The 22994-nt window shown below is 43.1% G+C and overlaps 1 protein-coding gene across 2 annotated transcripts in view; it reads left to right on the top strand.

Moving 5' to 3' along the window:
• LOC132393577 (stomatin-like) overlaps positions 1–19017 on the top strand; it is a 53867-nt gene extending 34850 nt beyond the window's left edge. For both annotated transcript variants that reach the window (XM_059969014.1, XM_059969013.1), the window contains exons 5-8: positions 2118–2200; positions 7135–7338; positions 10821–10955; positions 17545–19017. In XM_059969014.1, the coding sequence (XP_059824997.1) occupies positions 2118–2200; positions 7135–7338; positions 10821–10955; positions 17545–17733 (611 nt within the window). In that variant the 3' untranslated portion in view covers positions 17734–19017. The remainder of the gene's footprint in view (positions 1–2117; positions 2201–7134; positions 7339–10820; positions 10956–17544) is intronic.
• The last annotated feature ends 3977 nt before the right edge of the window (positions 19018–22994 follow it).

Genomic DNA, 22994 nt, shown 5'->3' with positions numbered 1-22994 from the left:
TCAAGGAACCCATCCCGAATACACTCAATAAACTCTTCTTCAAGGCTGCCGTGTCCGACTTGATTAGTCCAGTCAATATGAAAGTTAAAATCCCCCATAATTATAGCTGTTCCCTTATTACAAGCCCCAACTATTTCCTGATTTATGCTCCGACCAACTGAGTTACAGCTGTTTGGCCTATAGACTACTCCCACCACTGCTTTTTTCCCTTTACTACTTCTTATTTCTACCCAAATTGTTTCGTTATCCTGATCCTTTGAGCCAATATCATTTTGCTTTATTGCAGTGATTTCTTGCTTTATTAACAGAGCCACCCCACCTCCTTTTCCTTCTTGCCTGTCTCTCCTAATTGTCGAATACCCTTGTATGTTTAATTCCCAGTCCTGGTCACCCTGCAGCCATGTTTCCGTAATTGCCACAATATCATAACCATATGTAATTATTTGTACCGTCAACTCATCAATTTTATTCCTAATACTACGTGCATTCAAATAAAGGACTTTCAAATATGTTTGACACTTATTTTCTACTTTTCCTTTTGTACAACTTTACGCTTATCTCCGTACATTCTTTCCCCTCCTGACACACTCAGTCTTTTTATTCCTCCACTTTTACCTACATCCATTACCTTCTCCATTGTCTTTTTAATTATTTGCTCTCTAGAATCCTCCACCCCCACTAGTTAGTTTAAAGACCTCTCTCCAGCCCTAGTTATATGATTCGCCATGACACTAACCCCAGCCCGGTTCAGGTGAAGCCTGTCCCTCCGGAACAGTTCTCTCCTGTCCCAGTGTCCCAAGAAGCAAAATCCTCTTCTCCCACACCAGTCTTTGAGCCACGTGTTTAACTCCCTAATTTTATTTAACCTAGCCAGATTTGCTCGTGGCTCAGGTAATAATCCAGAGATTATTACCCTTGAGGTTCTGTTTTTTAAATTGACCCCTAGCTGCTCATATTCCTGTAACAGAACCTTCTTCCTTGTCCTATCTATGTCATTAGTACCGACGTGTACTAAGACAACTGGATCCTCGCCCTCCCACTGCAAGTTTCTCTCCAGCCCAGAAGAGATGTCCTTAACCCTGGCACCAGGCAGGCAACATAGCCTTCGGGACTCTCGCTCTCGGTTGCAGAGAACCCTATCTATCCCCCTGACGATACTGTCCCCTATTTCTACAACATTTCTATTGACTCCCCCCTCTGGAATGGCCCCCCACTCCATGGTGCTATGGGCAGGTTGCTCATCCTCCCCACAGTCCCCGCTCTTGCCCTCACAGGGAGTTAAAGCCTTTGAACCTGTTGGACAAGAGCAAGGCCTGCATCTCCTCCAGCCCTACCTCCTGGATTCCCCTACTTTCCTCACTCATAGCCACACCATCCTGTGCTTGACTGCAATCTACATTAGTTAATCTATTAGATGTGGCTATCTCCTGGTACACAGAGTCCAGGTAACTCTCCCCCTCCCTGATGTGTCACAGTGTCTGAAGCTCGGACTGCAGCTCATCAATATGAAGCTGGAGTTCCTCGAGCAACAAACACTTGCTGCAAATGTAGTCGCCGTGTCCCTCAATGGGGTCTACCGGTTCCCACATCTCGCAGCAGTAACACATCACCTGCTCCATGCTATATAGTTAATTTAATGTACTAGTATTAGTTATGCAAGAACCCTTTGCCCCAATACAGCTAACTATCACACTATTTAACAATACTTTTAAAGTTATAAGTGTAAAAGGAAGCAGGACTACTTACCAATACTTACCAAGCAACTAGCTGTGAGAGCTCTGCAGCTCCGGTCTTCCTCGCCTCACCCGGTTCCGACGAAGCCCGTTGAGCCAAAGCCCTTAGGTCTCCACTCTACTCCCGGCTCACTCCACTGCCCGCAACGACGCTGCCCGCTACATCGGGCTGTGTTCCTTTTAAGTCTCCCGCACTTCACTGCCCGACGTCACACGCCTGCGCAGTCCCGCCTCTCTCTAATCTAAGAATCAAACAGTTAAATCAGGGTTTATTCCACGCTGTATCTCAACAAGTCAATCAAAAATAATTTAAAAACATTAAGGTATAAATCTAAGTTGCTGCTTTTTGAAAAAGACTAATGATATTTTTCTGCTTTCCCTCAGGTATTTTCTGGTTTATACCCTGCGTTGATACCTTTCACATTGTTGATCTGAGGACCGTGTCATTCTCCGTACCTCCTCAGGAGGTACGTACAGTGGATTCTTGCTGCCCGTGTTGCTGGGGAGACTGGCTAGCAGTCAATCCAATAATAATGAGGGCTTTCTATTGATAGTTTGAGGAAATTGATCAATGCCAATACTATAAAACATTGTCCAAACTCTACAATAAACACTGAAGTATCCGTGGTTTGGAGGTTAACAGGACACAGGCAGAAGTCAGAATCAGGATCACAATCAGGTTTATTATCACTCACATATATTGTGAAATGAATTGTTTTGCAGCCGTGCTACAGTGCAATGTGTAAAAAAAGTACTCGTTGCAATAAGAATTATTTTTAAAAATGTAGTGTGAAAAGAGAACATGAAGTGAGGAAGTGTTTATGGACTCAATGTCCATTCAGAAATCTGAAGGCAGAGGGGAAGAAGCTGTTCCTAAATCATTGAGTGCGTGTCTTCAGGCTCCTGTACCTCCTCCCTGACAGTGGTACTGAGAAGAGGGCATGTCCTGGGGGATGGGGCTCCTTAATGATGGGTTTAGCCTTTTTGAATTGTTGCCTTTTGAAGATATCCTTGATAGTGGGGAGGTTGTGCCTATGACGGAGCTGACTGGGTCAACGGCCCTCTGCAGCTTTTCCCAATTCTGTGCAGTGGAGCCTCCACACCAGACAGTGACACAGTCAGCCAGAATGCTCACCACAGTACATCTGTACAAATATGCCAGCGTTTTTTGGCGACATACCAAATGATGGTATGTCATTTATCCAGAGTAGTGACGTATCCTGGAGAAATGTAAATGAGATAGTTAAATAATATTCCTCTTTGAATATTTATTGTTTACTAGTTAAAAATTATATTGCAGTTGTTGTGGGGGGAGGGGTGTAGAAAACACTTAATTGACAGTGTGGCATCATCCAGTCAGCTAAGCTTGAGACCAGCAGGCTCCTGAACCAGTGTGGATGACTTCACTCAGCACAACTCCGAACTGATTCAACAGCCTCCACACTCTCTTTCAAGGATGCTACCACTTACGTTATCAGTATTACCTATCTATCTATCTATCTATCTATCTATCTATCTATCTATCTATCTATCTATCTATCTATCTATCTATCTATCCATCTATCTGTCTGTCTGTCTATCTATCTATCTATCTACTTTTATTTATTTGTATTTGCACAGTTTGTATTTTACATATTGGCTGTTTGTAGTTTTGTATCGATTCTATTGTATTTCTTTGTTCTACTGTGAATGCCCACAAAAAATAAATCTCAGGGTTGTCTATGGTGACATATATATATATAATTTGAATATGAATTTACTTTGAGCTTTGAACAAAGGGTTTCTTCACATTCTGATTGGCTGTAGGAAGGAGGACAGTGTTGTGCAAACTATGTAAACTCCCAGAATGCAAACAACCAATTTAATAAGTGTGAAATATATCATCTGCCAGGGATTTCCTCACTAATTATCAGAGATGGGTCTCCCTTTTTAGTGGTTGAGAGTCACTGACTCCTGCAGTTTAGTATTGGAGTTTGTGTGGGGCTATTGATAGAACAGAAACAGTATGACACAGACTCAACCCGTTGTCACCTAATGGTCTAATTTTAATAGTGTATGGGGGAGCACCTCACGGGTGGGAAGAGTTGTGTGGGAGAGTGATTGGCTTGTCCTTTGAAGCTCAGAAGAGGTTTCAGCTTCTCATAGACTCCCGCTTAGTCCTTGCCTTTATAGGGACATCTCCAGAACAGAAAATGAGGAACGATTTCTTTAGCCAGAGGGTGGTCAATCTTGCAGAATTTGTTGCCACAGATAGCTGTGGAGGTCAAGTCACTGGATGTATTCAGGAGATTGAAAGATTCTTGATCGATAAAGGTTACAGGGAGAGGTAGGAGAAAGGGGTGGAAAAGAATTTCAGCCATGATTGAATGGCAGAGCAGACCGATGGGCTGAATGGCCTAATTCTGCTTGATATTTTATGTTCTATGATCTTGCCTGTCAGCATTTTTATCCACCAGAATTAAACAGTCTCTAAGATTTGGTCATGGGCTTTCTTATGCTTGAAGACCAGGAAGGTTCAGCCACACCTCAGTATGTCTCATGTCAAATTGTTAATCTTACAACAGCTGAGCAGGTTTGTCTCAGTGTTTCCCTCTTCTGCTCCACCCCAGAACAGCCCATTCTGCAGAGACCTGAGTACACTGCTGTCAGGGACCTTGACAAACACCATTAAAATCAAAGTCTAATTACACTTATTATCCAAGAATGTATGTGTTACCATGTACTACCTTATAGACATTTACTGGAAAGTGAAAAAATACAATAGAACTCATGAAGATTACATATATATATAAGCGAAGACTATAAACAACCAGTGTACAAAAGATAAACTATGAAAATAAAAAAAACCTCAGAGCATGAGTTGCGGAATCCTTGAAAGTGAGTCCACAGGTTGTGGAATCAGTTCAGAGTTGAGGTGAGTGAAGTTATTCACACTGGTTCAGCAGCCTGATGATTGAAAGGTAACCACTGTTCCTGAACACAAGAGATGCAGATGCTGTAAATCCAGAGAAATACTCATAAAATGCTGGAGGAACTCAGCAGGTCAGGCAGCATCTATCAAAAGGAACAAAGAGTTGATGTTATGGGCCAAGACTCTTCATCAGGACTGGAGTTTAGAACTGCTCCTGAATCTGGTTGCATGGGACCCAGGAACGTGGTGGTGTGAGACCTAGGCTCCTGTATCTCCTTCCCAATGGCAGCAGTGAGAAGAGAGTATGGTCTGGTTGGTAGGGGTCTTTGATGATGGATGTTGCTTTCTTGTCACAATGTTCTACATAATTGTATGCTATGGAGGACTTTGCATAGGATGGACTGGGTTGTTTCCACCACTTTCTGTAGACTTTTCTGTTTCTGGGAATTGGTGATTCCATAGAAGGCCGTGATGCATGTTGGAAGACCAAGAAGGTTCAGCCAGAACTCTGAGTGTCTCTTATCAAGTTATTAATCTTCCAGCAGCTACAAAGTTTGTTTTAATGTGTCCCTCCAGAACACACCAAACAGTTGTATTATAGCCTTGACGAAGTACATTTTTCAGACCATTCTGACTAAAGCACCCGTCACAAGGGGACGGCAAAGGTCTTATTCCCAATACAGCCACACTGTGGCTAGGGTTGGTGACACTGAGACTTCACTTACATTTGATGCTGGTTGACCATCTCCATATGTTGGGTGGGTGTGGAATGAGGGATGTAGATTGGCTCATTGGAAGACATCCTAGAGCAGACGTCCATTGAGAAGAAGGTATATCAGTGATGGAAGCCCATTACATCCTGGCTCAGGGTTTACTGGTGTGACCAGGATATGGATAGTATTGTACCATCACCTTGACGGGGTGGCTGTTCTTCACAAGTTTTGGGTTGGTGAAGAAGGTACCTGGGATTCCCTCTCTCAAGAAATGGCAAATTATTGGAGATTGGTCTGCCTGTATAGAGGAGATCTCATGGGTCTGAGATGAGTGTCCTTGACCCCTGTTGCTTAAAGTTGGACCAATTCATATTGATGTGCTGAATACATAGAGTGATCACCATTCCCCCTCCTCTGTTCCATTTCGTAAATATGTAGCGATCACCCGACACACTCATTTTGTCACACTCTCACCTCCACCGTTCGCAAACCTAGATTCCTGCCCCCTTGATTAACTCATATTTCCTCTGGGGTGTGATCCTCCTTTGTTTTACAGAATTGAGGCACTGCTCTAGTTTCCAGTATTTGCCTTGGGTTCTTCAACAGGACTGATCTGCCTGTGACCTACGTTTTATTGATGTGAAGTTGGTCCAACGAGCAAGGATGTTTGAGATTGTCATGGTTGCCTGAGCCTAAGAAACGAAAGGAGACTGATGTCAATTGAAAGCTGAGATGGATTGCTTATAACTTTGGAGCACAGTTTAAAATTTCTCCACCCAGAGGGTTTTGAGAGTCCATGAGAGCTTGATTTCACTGCTTAAGAGAAGTTTGGACAGGTACATGGATGGTAGGGATTTGGAGAGGTATAGTTCCTGTAGAGTTTAAATTGTTCAGCACAGCCTAGAAGGATCAAAGGGTCTGTTTCTATGTTGTTCTTTTCTATGACTCTAAACAGAACATTACAGCACAGTACATCCTCTATAGTTGACAATCTGGTGCTGACCCTTTAACCTACTCTAAGATCAATCTAACCCTTCCCTCTTACATATCTCTCTATTTTTCTATCATCTATGTGCCTACCTAAGAACTTCTTAAATGCCCCTAATGTATCTGCCTGTACCACCAGTTAAATGCCCCTGGTGTATTTGCCTCTACTACCCCTGCTGGCAGTGTATTTCAAGCACCCACCACTTTGTATGTTAAAAAAAATCCTTTAGTTGCTGCCTGACCCAATGAGTTCCTCCAGTTCTTTATGGAAAACCGGAATGCCATCACAATCCTTATCCCATTTCACTCAGCACTTGGTGTCCATACATTGTCCTTCACTTAGAGTTTGTTCCGACAATTTTATCCTTTGTTGAACATCCTGCTAAGTGCAGGTTCTTGTCCTTGGCACTAGTTTTCAATTATCAATTAATCAGTTGACCTGCTAAATGAGCCTCATTGCTGGCCCCAACGTATCAATGCAATCACAAATAAGGCATGTCAGCGACTATATTTCATTAGGAATTTGAGGAGATTCGGTATGTCACCGAAGATACTAACAAATTTCTACAGAAGAACCATGGAGACCATTCTGACTGGTTGCACCACAGTCTGGTACGGAGGGCCACTGCACTGGATCGGAAAAAGCTGCAGAAGGTTGTAAACTCCATCATGGGCACTAGCCTCCCCACCACTGAGGACACCTTCAAGACCTGATTATGATTCTTGTTCTGGTTCTGAAACTGGCTGTGATTCTAATTCAGATTCAATTCTGATTTGTTTCTGATTGCAGGTCTTGTCGAAAGACTCTGTGGCAGTTATTGTGGATGCTATTGTCTACTATCGCATCTTCGATCCTGTGAGGTCAGTCACTAGAGTGAAAAATGTTTCAAATGTTACTCACCTGCTAGCTCAGACGACCCTGCGCAACATACTGGGCACCAGAAACCTGTCGGACATTGTATCCGAGCGTGAGAACATGGCGCAGCAGATGGAGGTACGTTCCGAGCAAAGTGCACCGAGCTACCAACTCAGGCAAAGAAAATTCACCTCACCCTCAGCCCTTGACATACCACTAACACATAACACACCATCTGTCATAGAGTTATAGAACACCACACACAGAAACAGACCCTTTGGCCCATCTTGTCCATGTCAAACTGTTACTCTGCTTAATCCTATTGGCCTGCACCTGGACCATAGCCCTTCATACCCCTCCCATCCACGTATTTATCCGAACTTAAATATTGCAATCAAACCCACTTCCACTGAGCGAAGAAGTTCCATCTTATCTTCCCCTTAAACATGTCATCTTATGCCCTTAACCCAATGACCTCTAGTTCTAATCTCACCCAACCTCAGTGTATAAAAGCCTGCTTTCATTTACCCTAACTAAACCCCTTATAATTTTGTATACAGGGATGCTAGAAAGTTTGTGAACCTTTTAGCATTTTCTCTATTTCTGACTTAAAATGTGATTAGATCTTCAATTAAATCCTAAAACTAGATAAAGAGAACCCAATTAAATAAATAACACAAAAAATTATATTTGTTCATTTATTTATTAAGAAAAACATTCCAATATTACATGTATTTATTGGAAAAAGTATGTAAACTTTTGCTTTCAGTAACTGGTGTGACTCCCTTGTATAGCAATAACTTCAACCAAGTGTTTTCAGTAACTGTTGATCATCCTGCACATCATCTTGGAGGAATTTTAGACATTCTTCCAAATAAAACTGTTTCAGTTCGTCAGTATTTCTGGGATATCTTGCATGAACAACCCTTTTCAGGTCATGCCACAGCATCTCAATTGGATTAAGATCTGGACTCAGAGTTGATCATTTCAAAACACAAATTTTCTTCTTTTTAAACCATTCTGTTATTGATTTACTTATGTGTTCTGTATCATTGTCTTGTCGCATCATGCAACTTCTATTAAGCTTCAGGTGACGGACCGCTATGCTGTAAAATGTCTTGATACAATTTTGAATTCATTGTTCCCTCAATGATTGCAAGCTGTCTAGGTCCCGAGGTGGCAAAGCAGCCCAGAACCATATTGCTCCTTCCACCATGCTTCACTGTTGGGATGGGGTTTTGGTGTTGGTGTGCAGTGCCCTTTTCCCTCCAAACAAAGCAGTGTGTGTTTCTGCCATGAAGTTAAACTTTTGTCTCATATATCCACAGAATATTGTCCCAGAAGTGTTGTGAAACATCCAGATGGTCTTTGCAAACTTGTATAATGCAGCAATTTTTTTTTCTGAAGAGCAGTGGTTTCCTCCATGGTATCCTTCCAAGAACACAACTCTTGTTTCATGCTTTTCTCATAGTGGACTCATGAACACAGAGTTTAGCAAGTTCTGGAGATTTCTACAAGTCTTTCGCTGTTACCTTTGTGTTGTTTTTCACCTCCTTCAGCATTGCACGTTGTGCTCTTGTTGTGATCTTTGCAGGATGTCCACTCCTAGAGAGAGTGGCTACAGTACTGAATTTCCTCCATTTGAAGACAATTTCTCTTACTGTGGACTGATGAACACTCAGGTCTTTAGAAATGCTTTTGTAGCCTTTTCCAGTTTCATGCTTCTCTACAGTTCTTCTTCTAAGTTCCTCTGAAAGTTGTTTTGATCGTGGCATGGTGTACATAAACAGATCTTTCTTGAGAAACACAGTAACCTGACTTTGTATAATTCTAATGTATAATCCCAACGTGTAATTCTCCATAACTTCCGCCACCTCCAACGGGATCCCACTACCAAACACATTTTTCCCTCCCCCCTTTTACTGCTTTTTGCAGGGATCGCCCCCTACACGACTCCCTTGTACACTCGTCCCCCCCCATCCCTTCCTACTGATCTCCCTCCTGGCACTTATCCTTGTAAACAGAACAAGTGCTACACCTGCCCTTACACTTCCTCCCTCACCACTATTCAGGGCCCCAGACAGTCCTTCCAGGTGAGGCGACACTTCACCTGTGAGTTGGCTGGTGTGGTATACTGCGTCCAGTGCTCCCAGTGTGGCCTTTTATATATTGGTGAGACCCGACACAGACTGGGAGATCGTTTCGCTGAACACCTATGCTCGGTCCGCCAGAAAAAGCAGGATCTCCCAGTGGCCACACATTTTAATTCCACATCCCATTCCCATTCTGATATGTCTATCCATGGCCTCCTCTATTGTCAATATGAATCCAAACTCAGGTTGGAGGAGCAACACCTTATATACCGGCTGGGTAGCCTCCAACCTGATGGCATAAACATTGACTTCTCTAACTTCCGTTAATGCCCCTCCTCCCCTTCTTACCCCATCCCTGACATAGTTAGTTGTTTGCCTGTTCTCCATCTCCCTCTGATGCTTCCCCCCCATTTTCTTTCTCCTGAGGCCTCCTGTCCCATGGTCCTTTCCCTTCTCCAGCTCTGTATCACTTTTGCCAATCACCTTTCCAGCTCTTAGCTTCATCCCACCCCCTCCGGTCTTCTCCTATCATTTTGCATTTCCCACTCCCCCCACTACTTTCAAATCTCTTACTATCTTTCCTTTTGGTTAGTCCTGATGAAGGGTCTCGGCCCAAAACATCGACCGTGCTTCTCCCTATAGATGCTGCCTGGCCTGCTGCGTTCCACCAGCATTTTGTGTGAGTTGTTGTAACCTGACTTTGTGTGTCTTTTTTTATAGGGCAGGACATCTCTGCAGCCCACACCTCCAATCTCAAAACCTGGCTCTAAATAGCTTTTGTAGAAGATATTACCCCAAAGGCTCACATACTTTTTTGAATCTGGACTGTGATTATTTAAGTGTACTCAGTAATGATGAGGAGAGGTAGAATTGTTTGAGTGTTATTAGTTCAGGCAGACTGTGTTTGTCTATTATTGTGAGTTAGATGACAATCAGACCACATTTTATGAGTAATTAATGCAGAAAACCAAGTCATTGCAAAGGGTTCACAAACATTTTTCTTGCAACAGTACCTCTATCAAATCTCCCCCCAGTCACCTATGATTCAGGGAATAAAGTCGTACTCTATTTCAATCTTTCCCAATAATGCAGGTCCAGAACTGCCACTCAATGGATGTATGTTTTGTTTCTCACACCATTCTCTGTAAACTCTAGAGACTGTTGTGTGTGAAAATCCCAGGAGATCAGCAGTTTCTGAGATACCCAAACCACGCCTTCTGGCACCAACAACCATTCCACGGTCAAAGTCACTTCGTTCACATTTCTTCTCCATTTTAATGTTTGGTCAGAACAATATCTGAACCTTTTGACCAGCTCTGCATGTTTTTGTACATTGAGTTGCCGCCACGTGATTGGCTGATTAGATATTTGCATAAATGAGCAGGTGTACAGGTGTACCTAATAAAGTGGCCATTGAGTGTAGTTCTCAATGTAACATCTCACCGTTGCTGTTGTCACTTGGGCCAATGGCTGGGGAGAACACATGGCTCCCCCGTCCCCGAAATGAATGCTTTGCCCTTACCTCAGGATCTCTTATTCGAAGCATCGAAGGAGTGGGGCATCAAGGTGGAGCGTGTGGAATTCAAGGACGTGAAGCTGCCGGTGGGACTGCAGAGAATGATGGCTGCAGAGGCTGAAGCTGTGAGGGATGCCAGGGCAAAGGTGAGTGTGCTCAGGCATTAGACCATAAGACTATAGGACATTGGAGCAGGATTAGTGTGAGTGTACTGGCAACAGGATGATTGGTCTCCGATGGGAGACTGTGTGTGTTGGAGTGAGTGACTCTCTTCCTGAAACCCCAATGCCTTTGAACCATAAATCAGCCAGAAGTCGAGTGTTATAGAGATCATAAGACCATAAGGTACAGGAATATAATTAGGCATTCAGCCCAATGAGTCGTGGCTGAATTACTATCCCTCCCAATCCCATTCTCCTGCTTTCTCCCAATGGCCCCTGATGCCCTTACTAATCAAGAACCTATCAACCTCCACTGTAAATCTACACAATGACTCAGCCTCCACAGACGTCTGTGGCAACAAATTCCACAGATTCACTACCCTCTGGCTAAAGAAATTACTCCTCATCTCTGTTCTAAAGGGATGTCCTTCGTCTCTGAGCTGTGCTCCCCACAGTAGGAAACATTCTCTCCATGTTCACTCAATGTAGGCCTTCCACTGTTCGATAGGTTTCAATGAGATCCCCCCTCATTCTTCTAAACTCCAGTGATGACAGCCCAGAGCCATCAAACGCTCCTCATATGTTAATCCTGGGCACATTATCCAATCCCTTCACTGGGCATGTCTGCCTGGGGTCTCATCACCAGACACTGTGCTGGCTTAATTGAAAGGGTTAGATAAGAAAGAGGAAGGAAAGTTGTTTGCACTAATAAGTGAGACTAGAACTCAGAACATAGAGCACAGAACATAGAACATTACAGCACAGTACAGGCCTTTTGGTCCACAATGTTATGCTGACCCTTTAACCTACTCATAGAATAATCTAGTCCTGCCCTCTCACACGTGTTTCTCCCGGCTGCTCCTGTTTCCTCCCTGTCCTAAGTATGAGTTGATAGATCGTCTGTGTGTAGATGGCAGGAGAACGAGTGCAGGGTTGTTGGGTGCATGAAGGAGAGTGAGTCACAGGGAGATTAGTCGGGCAAATGAGACTATCGGGAATCCACTGAGAACCAGCATTTACTCAATGGGCCGAATTGCCTCTTACATTGTGAAACAACGAGGCTTATGCAGATGTATGGAGATGGTTGCACAAGATCTTGATCAAATGCAATGTACTGTTGCTCCTGGTTCTGTTTCTTTATCTGCTTCTGATAAAGAAACATTTCATCACTGCACGGTAGTGTACATAATATTTCAATATTATAGAGCTGCAACATTACCTTAAGGCTCTTGAACTCAATCCCCTGACTAAAAGGCCAAGACACCACATGCCTTCTTAACCACTTTATCAACTTATTGATATGGTTCTAAAGTGGTCAAATGGAATTAGCATATATGAGCAAAAAGGTTGACATAGATGTGATGGGCAGAAGGGCCTGTTTCTCTGCTATACAGCTCCATTGCTCTATTCAAGCTGTGTGGGAGGGCAATGTTATGATAGTCATGGGAGATTTTATTCCCACTCACTGCCTCCTACCCATCAGTCAATGCTCTAACCAACTTAGTCACTTTCCTGTAATTCCATGGGCTCTTAACTTGGTAAGCAGCCTCATGTGTGGCACCTTGTCAAAGGCCTTCTGAAAGTCCAAGTACGAATACAACATCCACTGCAGCTCCTTTATCTATCCTACTTGTAATCTCCTCAAAGAATTCCAACAGGTGTGTCAGGCAGCATTTTTCCTGAAGGAAACCATGCTGACTTTATACTATCTTGTTCTGTGTCACCAAGTACTCCATCACCTCATTCTTATTAATTGACTTTGACATCTTCCCAACCACTGAGGGAACTGGTTAGGCTAACTGGTCTATAATTTCCTTTCTGCTGCCTTCCTCCTTTCTTAAAGAGTGGAGTGACATTTGTAATTTTTCAGTCCTCTGGCACCATGCCAGAGTCCAATGATTTTTGAAAGATCATTTCTAATGCCACCACAATCTCTAATGCTATCTCTTTCAGTCCATCTGGTCCAGGTGACTTATGTACTTTTAGGTCTTTCAGCTTTTTGAGCACCTTCTCTCTTGTAATAGTAACTGCACTCACTTCTCTTCGTTTACACACTACAACATCAGGCATCCTGCTAGGGTCTTCCACAGTGAAGACTGATGCAAAATACTTATTTAGTTCATCAGCCATCTCCTTGTGCCCCATTATTATTTCTCCAACCTCATTTTCTAGCAGTCCTATATCAACTCTCATTTTTCTTTTATTTTTAACTTACTTGAAAAAACTTTTACTATCTTCTTTGATATTATTTGCTAGCTTGCTTTCATTATTCATCTTTTCCCTTCTAATGATTTTTTAGTTGCTCTCTGTAGATTTTTAAAAACTTCCCAATCTCTATCTAATTTTAGCTTTGATATATGCCCTCTCTTTTGCTTTTACCATAGATGTGACTTCCCTTCTCAGCCATGGTTGTACTATTTTACCTTTGAGTATTTCTTCATTTTTGGAATACACATATCCTGCACCTTCCTCATTTTTCCCAGAAATGCACACCATTGCTGCTCTGCTGACTTCCCTGCCTGCAGCTCTTTAAGAAGTGAAGGTAGAAACAGGATGATTTGACAGATAAATGCGTGGCTGAGAAGCTGGTGCAGGGAGCAGGGCTTCAGGTTCTTGGATCATTGGGATCTCTTCTGGGGGAGGTATGACCTGTTCAAAAGGACTGGGTTGCATATTCTCACGGGCAGGTTTATTAGAGCTGCTGGGGAGGGTTTAAACTAATTTGGCAGGGACATGGGAACTGGAGTGAAGGGACTCAGGATAGGATGGATGGTAAAAAAGCAAAGATAGTGTGTAGTCAGCCTGTTAAGAATAGGTGGATGATAGGACAAAATTGCAGCCAGCGGGTTGAATATCAGTGCTTTAAAGATGCAGAATCAAAAAGCTTAACAAATAGAGTACTCACAGTGTTATATCTCAATGCATGGACTGTAAGAAATAAGGTGGATGATCTTGTTGTACTTTTACAGATTGTTGGGTATGATGTTGTGGCCATCACTGAATCATTGTGAAGGATGGTTGTAGCTGGGAGCTGAATGTCCAAGGTTACATGTTGAATTGTTGGGATAGGAAGGTAGACAGAGGGGGTGGTGTGGCTCTGCTGGTAAAGAATGGCATCAAATCAATAGAAAGATGTGACATAGGATCCGAAGATGCTGAATCCTTGTGGGTTGAGTGAAGAAATTGTAGGGGTAAAATAAACCCTCATGGCAGTCATATGCTGGCCTCCATACAATAGCTGGGATGTGGGTCCACAGATTACAACAGGGATTAGAAAAGGGTGTATCAAAAGGGCAATGTTATGATAGTCATGGGAAATTTTAAATTGCAGGTAGATTGGGAAATTCAGGTTGGTAACGGATCTTAAGAGAGTGAATTTGTTCGCCTACAAGATGGCTTTTTCAAGCAGTTTGTCATTGAGTCCACTTGGAGATCAGCTATTCTGGATTGAGTGTTATGTTATGAACTTGAGATGATGAGGGACCTTAAGGTAAAGGAACCTTCAGCAGAAAGTGATCATAATATGTTTGAGTTCAATTTGAAATTGGATAGTGCGAGAGTAAAGTCTGGTGTAGCAGTATTTCAGTGGAGTAAGGGTATGAGAGAGGAGTTGGCCAAAGTAAATTGGAAGGAGATGCTGGCCGGGATGACAGCAGACCAGCAATGGCTTGAGTTTCTGGGGAAAATGTGGAAGTGCAGGATAGATGTATTCCAAAAACACTCAAATGGCTGACAAGGGGAGTCAAATCTATTGTAAAAGCAAATGAGAGGGCATGGAACAAAGCAGAAATTAGTGGGATGATAGAGGATGAGGAAGCTTTTAAAAACCTACAGAGAGCAACCAAAAAATCATTCGGAGGGAAAAGATGAAATATGAAAGTAAGCTAGCAAATAATATCAAGGTGGATTTAAAAAAAAAAGCTTTTTAATGTATATCTTGTAGCCTGGGGAAAATACACACACAGGGCAACAATTACTTTTTGGGGTTTTTAATTTCTTTATCTATTTTAGATGTTTTAATGCAACAAGTAGGTATCAAAAGAAAAACAGCAAAATGAATTAAAAAACACAGTTCCTACTGTTACAATCTCAGATTAATTTTGGTCCACACCCTTGCTATGTATGCTAGATGAAAATAAATAAAACGAAATGTACAAGACCAATACAGTAGTGGCAATTCTGTAAAAAAACAATACGAACAACATTAGAATCCCACCAACGCGGTACCTCATACACCAAGCTATCCGGAGCGCCGATACTTGACTCACAAAAATCTTTCTTCACCAATCCTGGGAAAAGTACTTGAACATCATTCTCTTTAGAACATAGTCACTCTTCTTTGTACTCCACTCATGCAAAGTGACATCACCTTTTTCTTTTAATGGCATAGGCAGTCATTTTAGTATTATCTAATCATGCACTTTAACAGTAACAAATGATATTCAACAGCGGTCACCTGATTACATATACAAAAAAATAAAAGAGAAATGAGAGTGGATATAGGACCACTAGAAATTACTTCGTGGGACAAGGAGATGGCAGATGGTAGATGAACTAAATTAATATTTTGCATCAATCTTCAGTGTGGAAGACACTAGCATTGTGTTGGATATTGAAGGGTGTGAGGGAAGAGAAGTGGGTGCAGTTACTATTACAAGGGAGAAGGTGCTCAAAAAGCTGAAAGATCTAAGGGTACATAAGTCACCTGGACCAGGTAAACAGTAATGTAGACTTCTGAAAGAGGTAGCAGTAGAGATTGTGGAGGCATTAGTAATGATCTTGCAAAAATCATTGGATTCTGGCATGATTCTGGAGGACTGGAAAATTGCAAATGTCACTCCACTCTTTAAGAAAGGATGGAGGCAACAGAAAGGAAATTATCGACTTGTTAGCCTGACCTCAGTGGTAGGGAAGATGTTGGAGTTGATTGTTAAGGATGATGTTATGGAGTACTTGGTGACACAGGACAAGATAGGACAAAGTCAGCATGGTTTCCTTAAGGGAAAACCTTGCCTGACGAATCTGTTGGAATTCTTTGAGGAGATTACAAATAGGTAAGATAAAAGGGATGCAGTGGATGTTGTATATTTAGATTTTCAAAAAGCCTTTGACAAGCTGCCACACATGATGCTGCTTACTATGTTAAGAGCCCATGGTATTACAGGAAAATTACTAGCATCGTTGGTGCATTATTTGATTGATAGGAAGCAGCGAGTGGGAATAAAAGGATCCTTTTGTGATTGGCTGCCAGTGAGTAGTGGTGTTCCACAGAGGTTGTTGTTGGGACCGCTTCTTTTATGCTGTAAATAAATGATTTAGATGATGGAATAAGCGGCTTGTTTGCCAAGTTTGCAGATGATATGAAGATTGGTGGAGGGACAGGTAGTGTTGAGGAAACAGGTAGGATGCAGAAGGACTTTGACAGATTAGGAGAATGGGCAAGAAAGTGGCAAATGAAATATAATGTTGGAAAATGCATGGTCATGCACCTTGGTAGAGGAAATAAATGTACAGACTATTTTCTAAGTAGGGAGAAAATCCAAAAATCTGAGATGCAAAGGGACTTGGGAGTCTTTATGCAGAGCACTCTAAAGGTTAACTTGCAGTTTGAGTTGGTGGTGAGGAAGGCAAATGCAATGTTAGCGTTCATTTCAAGAGGTCTAGAATACAGGAGCAGGGATGTGATGCTGAGGCTTTATAAGGCATTGGTGAGGCCTCACCTTGAGTACTGAGAGTAGTTTTGGGCTCCTCGTCTCAGAAGAGATGTGCTGGCATCGGAGAGGATCCAGGGGAGGTTCACAAGGATGATTCCAGGAATGAAAGGGTTATCATACAAGGAACTTTTTGATGGTTCTGGGTCTGTACTCGCTGGAATTTAGAAGGATGAGGAGGGGATCTCATCGAAACCTTTCGAATGTTGAAAAGCCTAGACAGAGTAGATGTGGAAAGGATGTTTCCCATGCTGGGGGTCTAGGGCAAGAGGGCACAGCCTCAGGATAAAGGAGTGTCCATTTGAAACAGAGATGCGGAGAAATTTCTTTAGCAGGGGGGGATGAATTTGAGAAATATAATACCACAGGCAACTGTGGAGTCCAGGTCATTGGGTGTATTTAAGGAAGAGTTTGATAGGTTCTTGATTGGACATGACATCCAGGGTTATAGGGAGAAAGCTGTGGAGTGGGGCTGAGGAGGGGAGAAAGGGATCAGCCATGATGGAAAGGCGGAGTAGACTCAATGGACCAAATGGTCTAATTCTGCTCCCAAGTCTTATTGTCTGTTAAGCCCATCACCCCTACTGGGCGTATGCCACTGACATCTGCTGTCCTGGGCCAATAGAAGGTTGATCGGCTCCGTGGCTTTCACTTTCCCCACACAAATTCATTCATCTTCCAGGCTAAGATCCTTCTTCTCCCAGGAATGAGCTCTTTGAAGCTTCTGTTGGCATTTTTCTACCTCTGGGTTTTTACGGGATGGGGTTGCTAGTCCCGTGTCCAACCATTCTCCTTTCACAGCCGGACTTGGGGCCAGCCATGGCAGACTGTCTTGTTGTTAATGTGTCCATGTATTCCCTCAGGTAATTGCAGCTGAGGGAGAGGTGAAGGCCTCCCACTCCCTCAAGGATGCTGCCACCGTAATGTCAATGAACCCTGTAGCCTTGCAGCTCCGCTACTTCCAGACCCTGGCTGAGGTGGCATCAGAAAACAACTCCACCATCTTCTTCCCGGTGCCCATCGACCTCATGGCTGGCTTGCTGAAGAAATGAGTGGGGTGGCAGCTGGTGCTGAGGGAAGGCCGGGCAGATTTGTCAGGAGTTTTGTATGTGGTGTTGGCGGACTTTGCTTTGGAAGAGCATCAGCCATTTGGTTTGAAGAGTCTAACCACCCTTCAGCAAAAGCTGGATATGGAATTTTGCCAACTTGCATCCATCAATTGTCCCCACTGTTCTGCCGTTCATTAGCTGACTTCTGCTGCACATCCTGGGCACCTCCGCTTTTGAAAATAGCTGTGCTCTCTGTGCCCACTCTATACACATTGGTGTTTTCAAACCTTTTAGTTCAGTCTCCCAACCCTGGGTAACAGTCCTTCAGCCCATACAAGGAAGAAAGTGAGAGAAACCTGGTAACAGAGCACTGGTGAATAAGTGAGAGAGAGAAGGGGGGGGGGTGAAATCTCTCTCTCTCTTCTCACTCTTTCTCTCCCCTCTCTCCCTCCCTCCCTCTGTCCCCCCCTCTGTTTCCCCCTCTCTCCCACCCTCCTCCCCCCGCCGGCCATCATATCATGGCTCCACCCACAGGTCTCCGTTCAGCTGGGAATCTTAGTGATTCTCTCTGCTTCAGCAACACACACAAAATGCTGGAGGGACCCAGCACCTATGGAAGTGAAAAAGCAGTCCTCGGGTTCTCAGCCTGAACCATCGGCTGTTTACTCCCCTCCGTAAATGCTGCCTGACCTGCGGAGTTCCTCCAACATTTGGCATGTTGCTAGAATCTAGAATCTGCAGAATCTCTGATTCTCACTGCTTGAATTTTTCCAAGGATGCTCACTTTCCCCTGCAGTGAATGAGGGATGTGTACTGAGTGAGGTTTCAGTGTCCTGAAGGCTGACTCCTCTCTTCACCAGGCCTCCAGCTCCCAACCGGCAGCAGTGTGTCCAATGCTTCTCCATACCATAACTGTGTTGTGCACTGATCCAGCCCTTAGGACTGTCAACAAACAGTATTTGGTGTATGAAGAGAGCAATTGAATATCCCAGCCTCTCCCACACCAGCACAGTTTATATGCCTCGAACCCAGTCATCTACCTAAAGCTGAGTGCTGAAATTGTCGGTTGTCTATGGAGAACTGAGTGACTATGACAATTGTTAAGGAGGAAGAACACATGTGGCTTGTAAAATCGTTCTCAGTTTTTGCCATGTCTCTGTAACCACCGCAGCCTCTACTTAAGCCCTGACAATCTGTTTTGTGGAATTTACTGTTCCGAGGTGTGTCTTGTGCTGTGTTCTTATACATTAAATTTTCTGCTTTCTTTAAAGGTTGTTTAATACTGTGTTTTTTTAAAACGACAATTAAAAAGTTCCAAACATTTTTTTGAAAAGCTCTTTATTCTTCCACCTGCAGCTCCATCAATCTTTCATTCCCCTTTCCAAAAGTTTGGAAGACATACAAGTAGAATTGGGCCATTCAGCCCATTGATTCTACTCTGCCATTCCATCATGCCTGATTCTTTTTCAACCCTGTTTTCCCACCTTCTGCCCATAATCCTGAACCTCCTTACCAATCAAGAATCTATCAACCTCTGCTTTAAATATACCCAACAACTTGGCTGGTACAGATGTTCATGGCAATGAATCCCACAGATTTACCACCTTCCGGCTGACCTACCTCCCTCACCTTTGTTCTAAAGGGATGTACTTTATACTGAGGCTATGTCTTCTGGTCCTAGACTCCCCAGCTAATTGAAACATCTCTCCACTCTATAAAGGCCTCCCGGAATCCAAGGTCAAAGTTCCAGATACGTTTATTATCTAAGTATGTATACAACTTTGAGATTCATCTCCTTACAGGCAGTCACAAAACAAGAAACCCAAAACAACCCATAAAAAAAACAACAAACACCCAATGTACAGAGTGAAAAGATATCACAAATCCTGCGAAAAATAAAAGCAAGCAACAGTACTCAGAACAAAAATGAGTCCATAGACACGAAGCCCTGAGCAGTTGAAGCAGGCCAACAGCCTTGGCTCAGTTCATCACACAGCGGAGCAATGTTGTGGAGCCCGTGGATACATATTGCAGGCTCATAGACTCAGCCTTAGTGAAATGAAGGGTGGAGAAAATGTGGAACAGTGAGGAGAGCCGGACCAACCCTTGCCTCTGGTCCCGACACTCTGCCTTTTTCAATCCATTCAGCCTGGCATTTAAATCATCCAAACATTGGGTTGTTTTTCACTCAACGACCCAGGTTCCAAATTGGCTCAGTGCTTAGATCAATCAAACCTTGCTCTTGGTTTAGATGTATAGGCTCTAAAACTTTTCTCCACTTCACACGCCCTGACTCGATCTCGAACATGCCTTGATCTCACTCTGACCACTTCTCCTCAAATATGCCTCGCTCTTGCTCACACACTCAACTCCGACTCCCCCTTGCTCGCCTCTTCATTGTTTGTGGTGATCCTTTGAAAATTGTCAGTAAAATGTTGCTCATCCTTAGTAACCCGAAGTTTAAGATTTCAATAAGATCCAATGAGCTTTTCCCCTCATCCTTCTAAACTCCAGTGAACATAGGGCTAAAGACATCAAACTCTCCTCGTCCTGGTACCTTGTGTATCTCCTCTGGACCCTCTCCAATCTCAGCACATCCTTTCTTACATACAGGGCCCAAAATTGTTCACAACATTCAAAATGTGGTCCAATCAATAACTAATATAGCCACAACAGGAGGAGCAAACTGGAGGTCCGTAAGCAAATCAGGGTGGTAAATCTCCAGGGCCTGACAAGATGTTCCCTTGGACCCTGTGGGAGGCAAGTTCTGGGGCCCAAGCAGAGAAACTTATATCATCCTTAGTGACAGGGGAGGCACCAGAGGATTGGAGAATAGCCAATGTTGTTCTGCTGTTTAAAAAAGATTCTAATTTTAAACCAGGAAATTATAGGCCGGTGAATCTGAATTCAGGTGTGGGAAAGTTATTGGAAAGTACTCTATGGGACTGGTTATTTAAGTATTTTGATAGACATGGACATTAAGGATAGTCAGCATGGCTTCGTGCATGGTAGGTCATGTCTAATCAATCTTATAGGGTTTTTTTGAGGAAGTTACCAGGAAAGTGGATGCAGGTAAAGCAGTAGATGCTGTCTAGGTGGACTTTAGTAAGGCAGTTGACAAGGTCCCCCATGGGAGTCTGGTCATGGAGATTCAGTTTGACATTCAGGATGAGGTAGTAAACGAGATTAGGCAGTGGCTTTGTGGGAGTGGTAGTAGAGGGTTATGTCTCGGACTGGAGGCCTGTGACTCTTGGAGTGCCACAGGGATTGTTGTTGGGTCCTTTGTTGTTTGTCATCTGTATCAAAGAGCTGGATGATAATGCGGTTAACTGGATCGGCAAATTTGCAGATGACACCAAGATTGGGGGTATAGTGGACAGTGAGGAAGGCCATCATGGCTTGCAGAGGGATCTGAACCATCTGGAAAAATGGGCTGAAAAATGGCAGATGGAGTTTAATGTAGACAAGTGTGAGGTATTGCACTTTAGTAGGACCAGCCAGAGAGGTCTTAAAAAGTGAATGAGCAGGCACTGAGGAGAGTGCGGTAGAACAGAGGGATCTGGGAATACAGGTCCATAAATAATCGAAAGTGGCTTCACAGGTAGATAGGGTCATAAAGAAACTTCCATAAATGTAAGTATTAAGTCCAGGAGATGAGATGTTATGTTGAAGTTGTATAAGATGTTTGTGAGGCCTAATTTGGAATATTGTGTGCAGTTTTGGTCATCTATCTGCAGGAAAGATGTAAACAAGGTTGAAAGAGTGCAGAGAAAATGAACAAGGATATTGCTGGCTCTGGAGGATCTGAGGTCTCCATCTGTATTTACTGAGGAGATGGACACAGTATCTAGAGGAGTAAGGCAAAGGTGCATCAACTTCACGTACCCTGTACAGATTACAGGGGAGGTGTTTGCTGCACTGAAGCATATTGGGTGGATAAATCTCCAGGGCCTGACTAGGTATTCCCTTGGATCCTGTGGGAGGCAAGTGCAGAAATTGCCGGGACTCGAGCCCCCCCCCCCCCACCCCAGTGGACTCATAAGGAAACCTGGCTCGTTGCCTGCCACACTAACAGCCATGGGACTCAACGGTGAGAAGGCCACCTTTCATAAACAAGACACATCTAGGGCTGGTATGATTTGGGGTTCAACCAAACAGGAACATCGTGACGTTCTGATTAAAGAAACCTCGATTTGAGTGAATGCTGTGTAAATACTGCCCAGACACATATTTCAGTCAGCAAGAAATAACAGATCGTATCCTGCATTAAATTATAAAGAAAGTAAATTTACTAATTTCAGATTTATAGAACAGTTTGTAGGAAAAGAAAAGTAAAAAAAAAATAAAAGAGCCCATTACAGCTAACATGGTCCAAATGTGCAGATAAAGTTGGAGCTCATGTTGAAGTTGTCTTTTCCCACACGTGCTGGGCCCACAGTCTGCATGGAAACACACGCCATGTTCCCAACTGGCACTCAGCTCTCAGCACGAGCATTGGCCTTTTCTCCTTGTGCCATTCATCTGTTTTGTAGCCTGAGGAAAGCTACACACACATGACAACAAATACACATTCAGGGCTTTAATTCCTTTATCTGTTTTAGATGTTTTAATGCAGAAAGAGGGTATTGAAATAATTATAAAAACACATATGCAGTATGAAAATAAATAAACCAAAATATAAATATAAATATAAATACGGCAGTGGCAATTCTAAATAAAATACGAACAACATTAGAATCCCACCAACCCTCCTCATACACAACATCAAAAATATGAATAAATACATCTAATCTTAACTAAGGGATATACTCACTTTGACACTCACATACTTAACTTCCAAACACATACAGGCTGGACCCTGAAACGAATTCACCTGGCTCACGCTACGTGAACAGAGATGAACACATTCTCATTACTGTACTCTGTTATATTAACATTCGGTCATGAAACAATAAAGGAAGATAAATAAACTTTTACAATATATCGCCTAGGAGTTTAAATTACAAAAGACTAACCTACCAGGATGATAAGAAACTTTGCATAACCACACTATCCAGCGCTGATAACTTTACTCACGAAAATTTAAAGCACCAACGTGTAAAACATGTCAAGTTACTGATATTCAAGATTTACAAACAAGTAAACTATAGAAGGGGTGCAGAGGAGATTTACAAAGATGTTGCCCAGGATTGGGGAGTATGCCTCATTAGAATAGGTTGAGTGAATTTGGCCTTGTCTCCTTGGAGTGCCGGAGGATGAGAGGT

Source organism: Hypanus sabinus, chromosome 4, assembly GCF_030144855.1.
Source record: "Hypanus sabinus isolate sHypSab1 chromosome 4, sHypSab1.hap1, whole genome shotgun sequence".
In the NCBI taxonomy this organism is placed as follows: Eukaryota; Metazoa; Chordata; class Chondrichthyes; order Myliobatiformes; family Dasyatidae; genus Hypanus; species Hypanus sabinus.
Note: the sequence above shows the minus strand (reverse complement) of the source record. Positions and strands in the feature narration are given on the sequence as shown.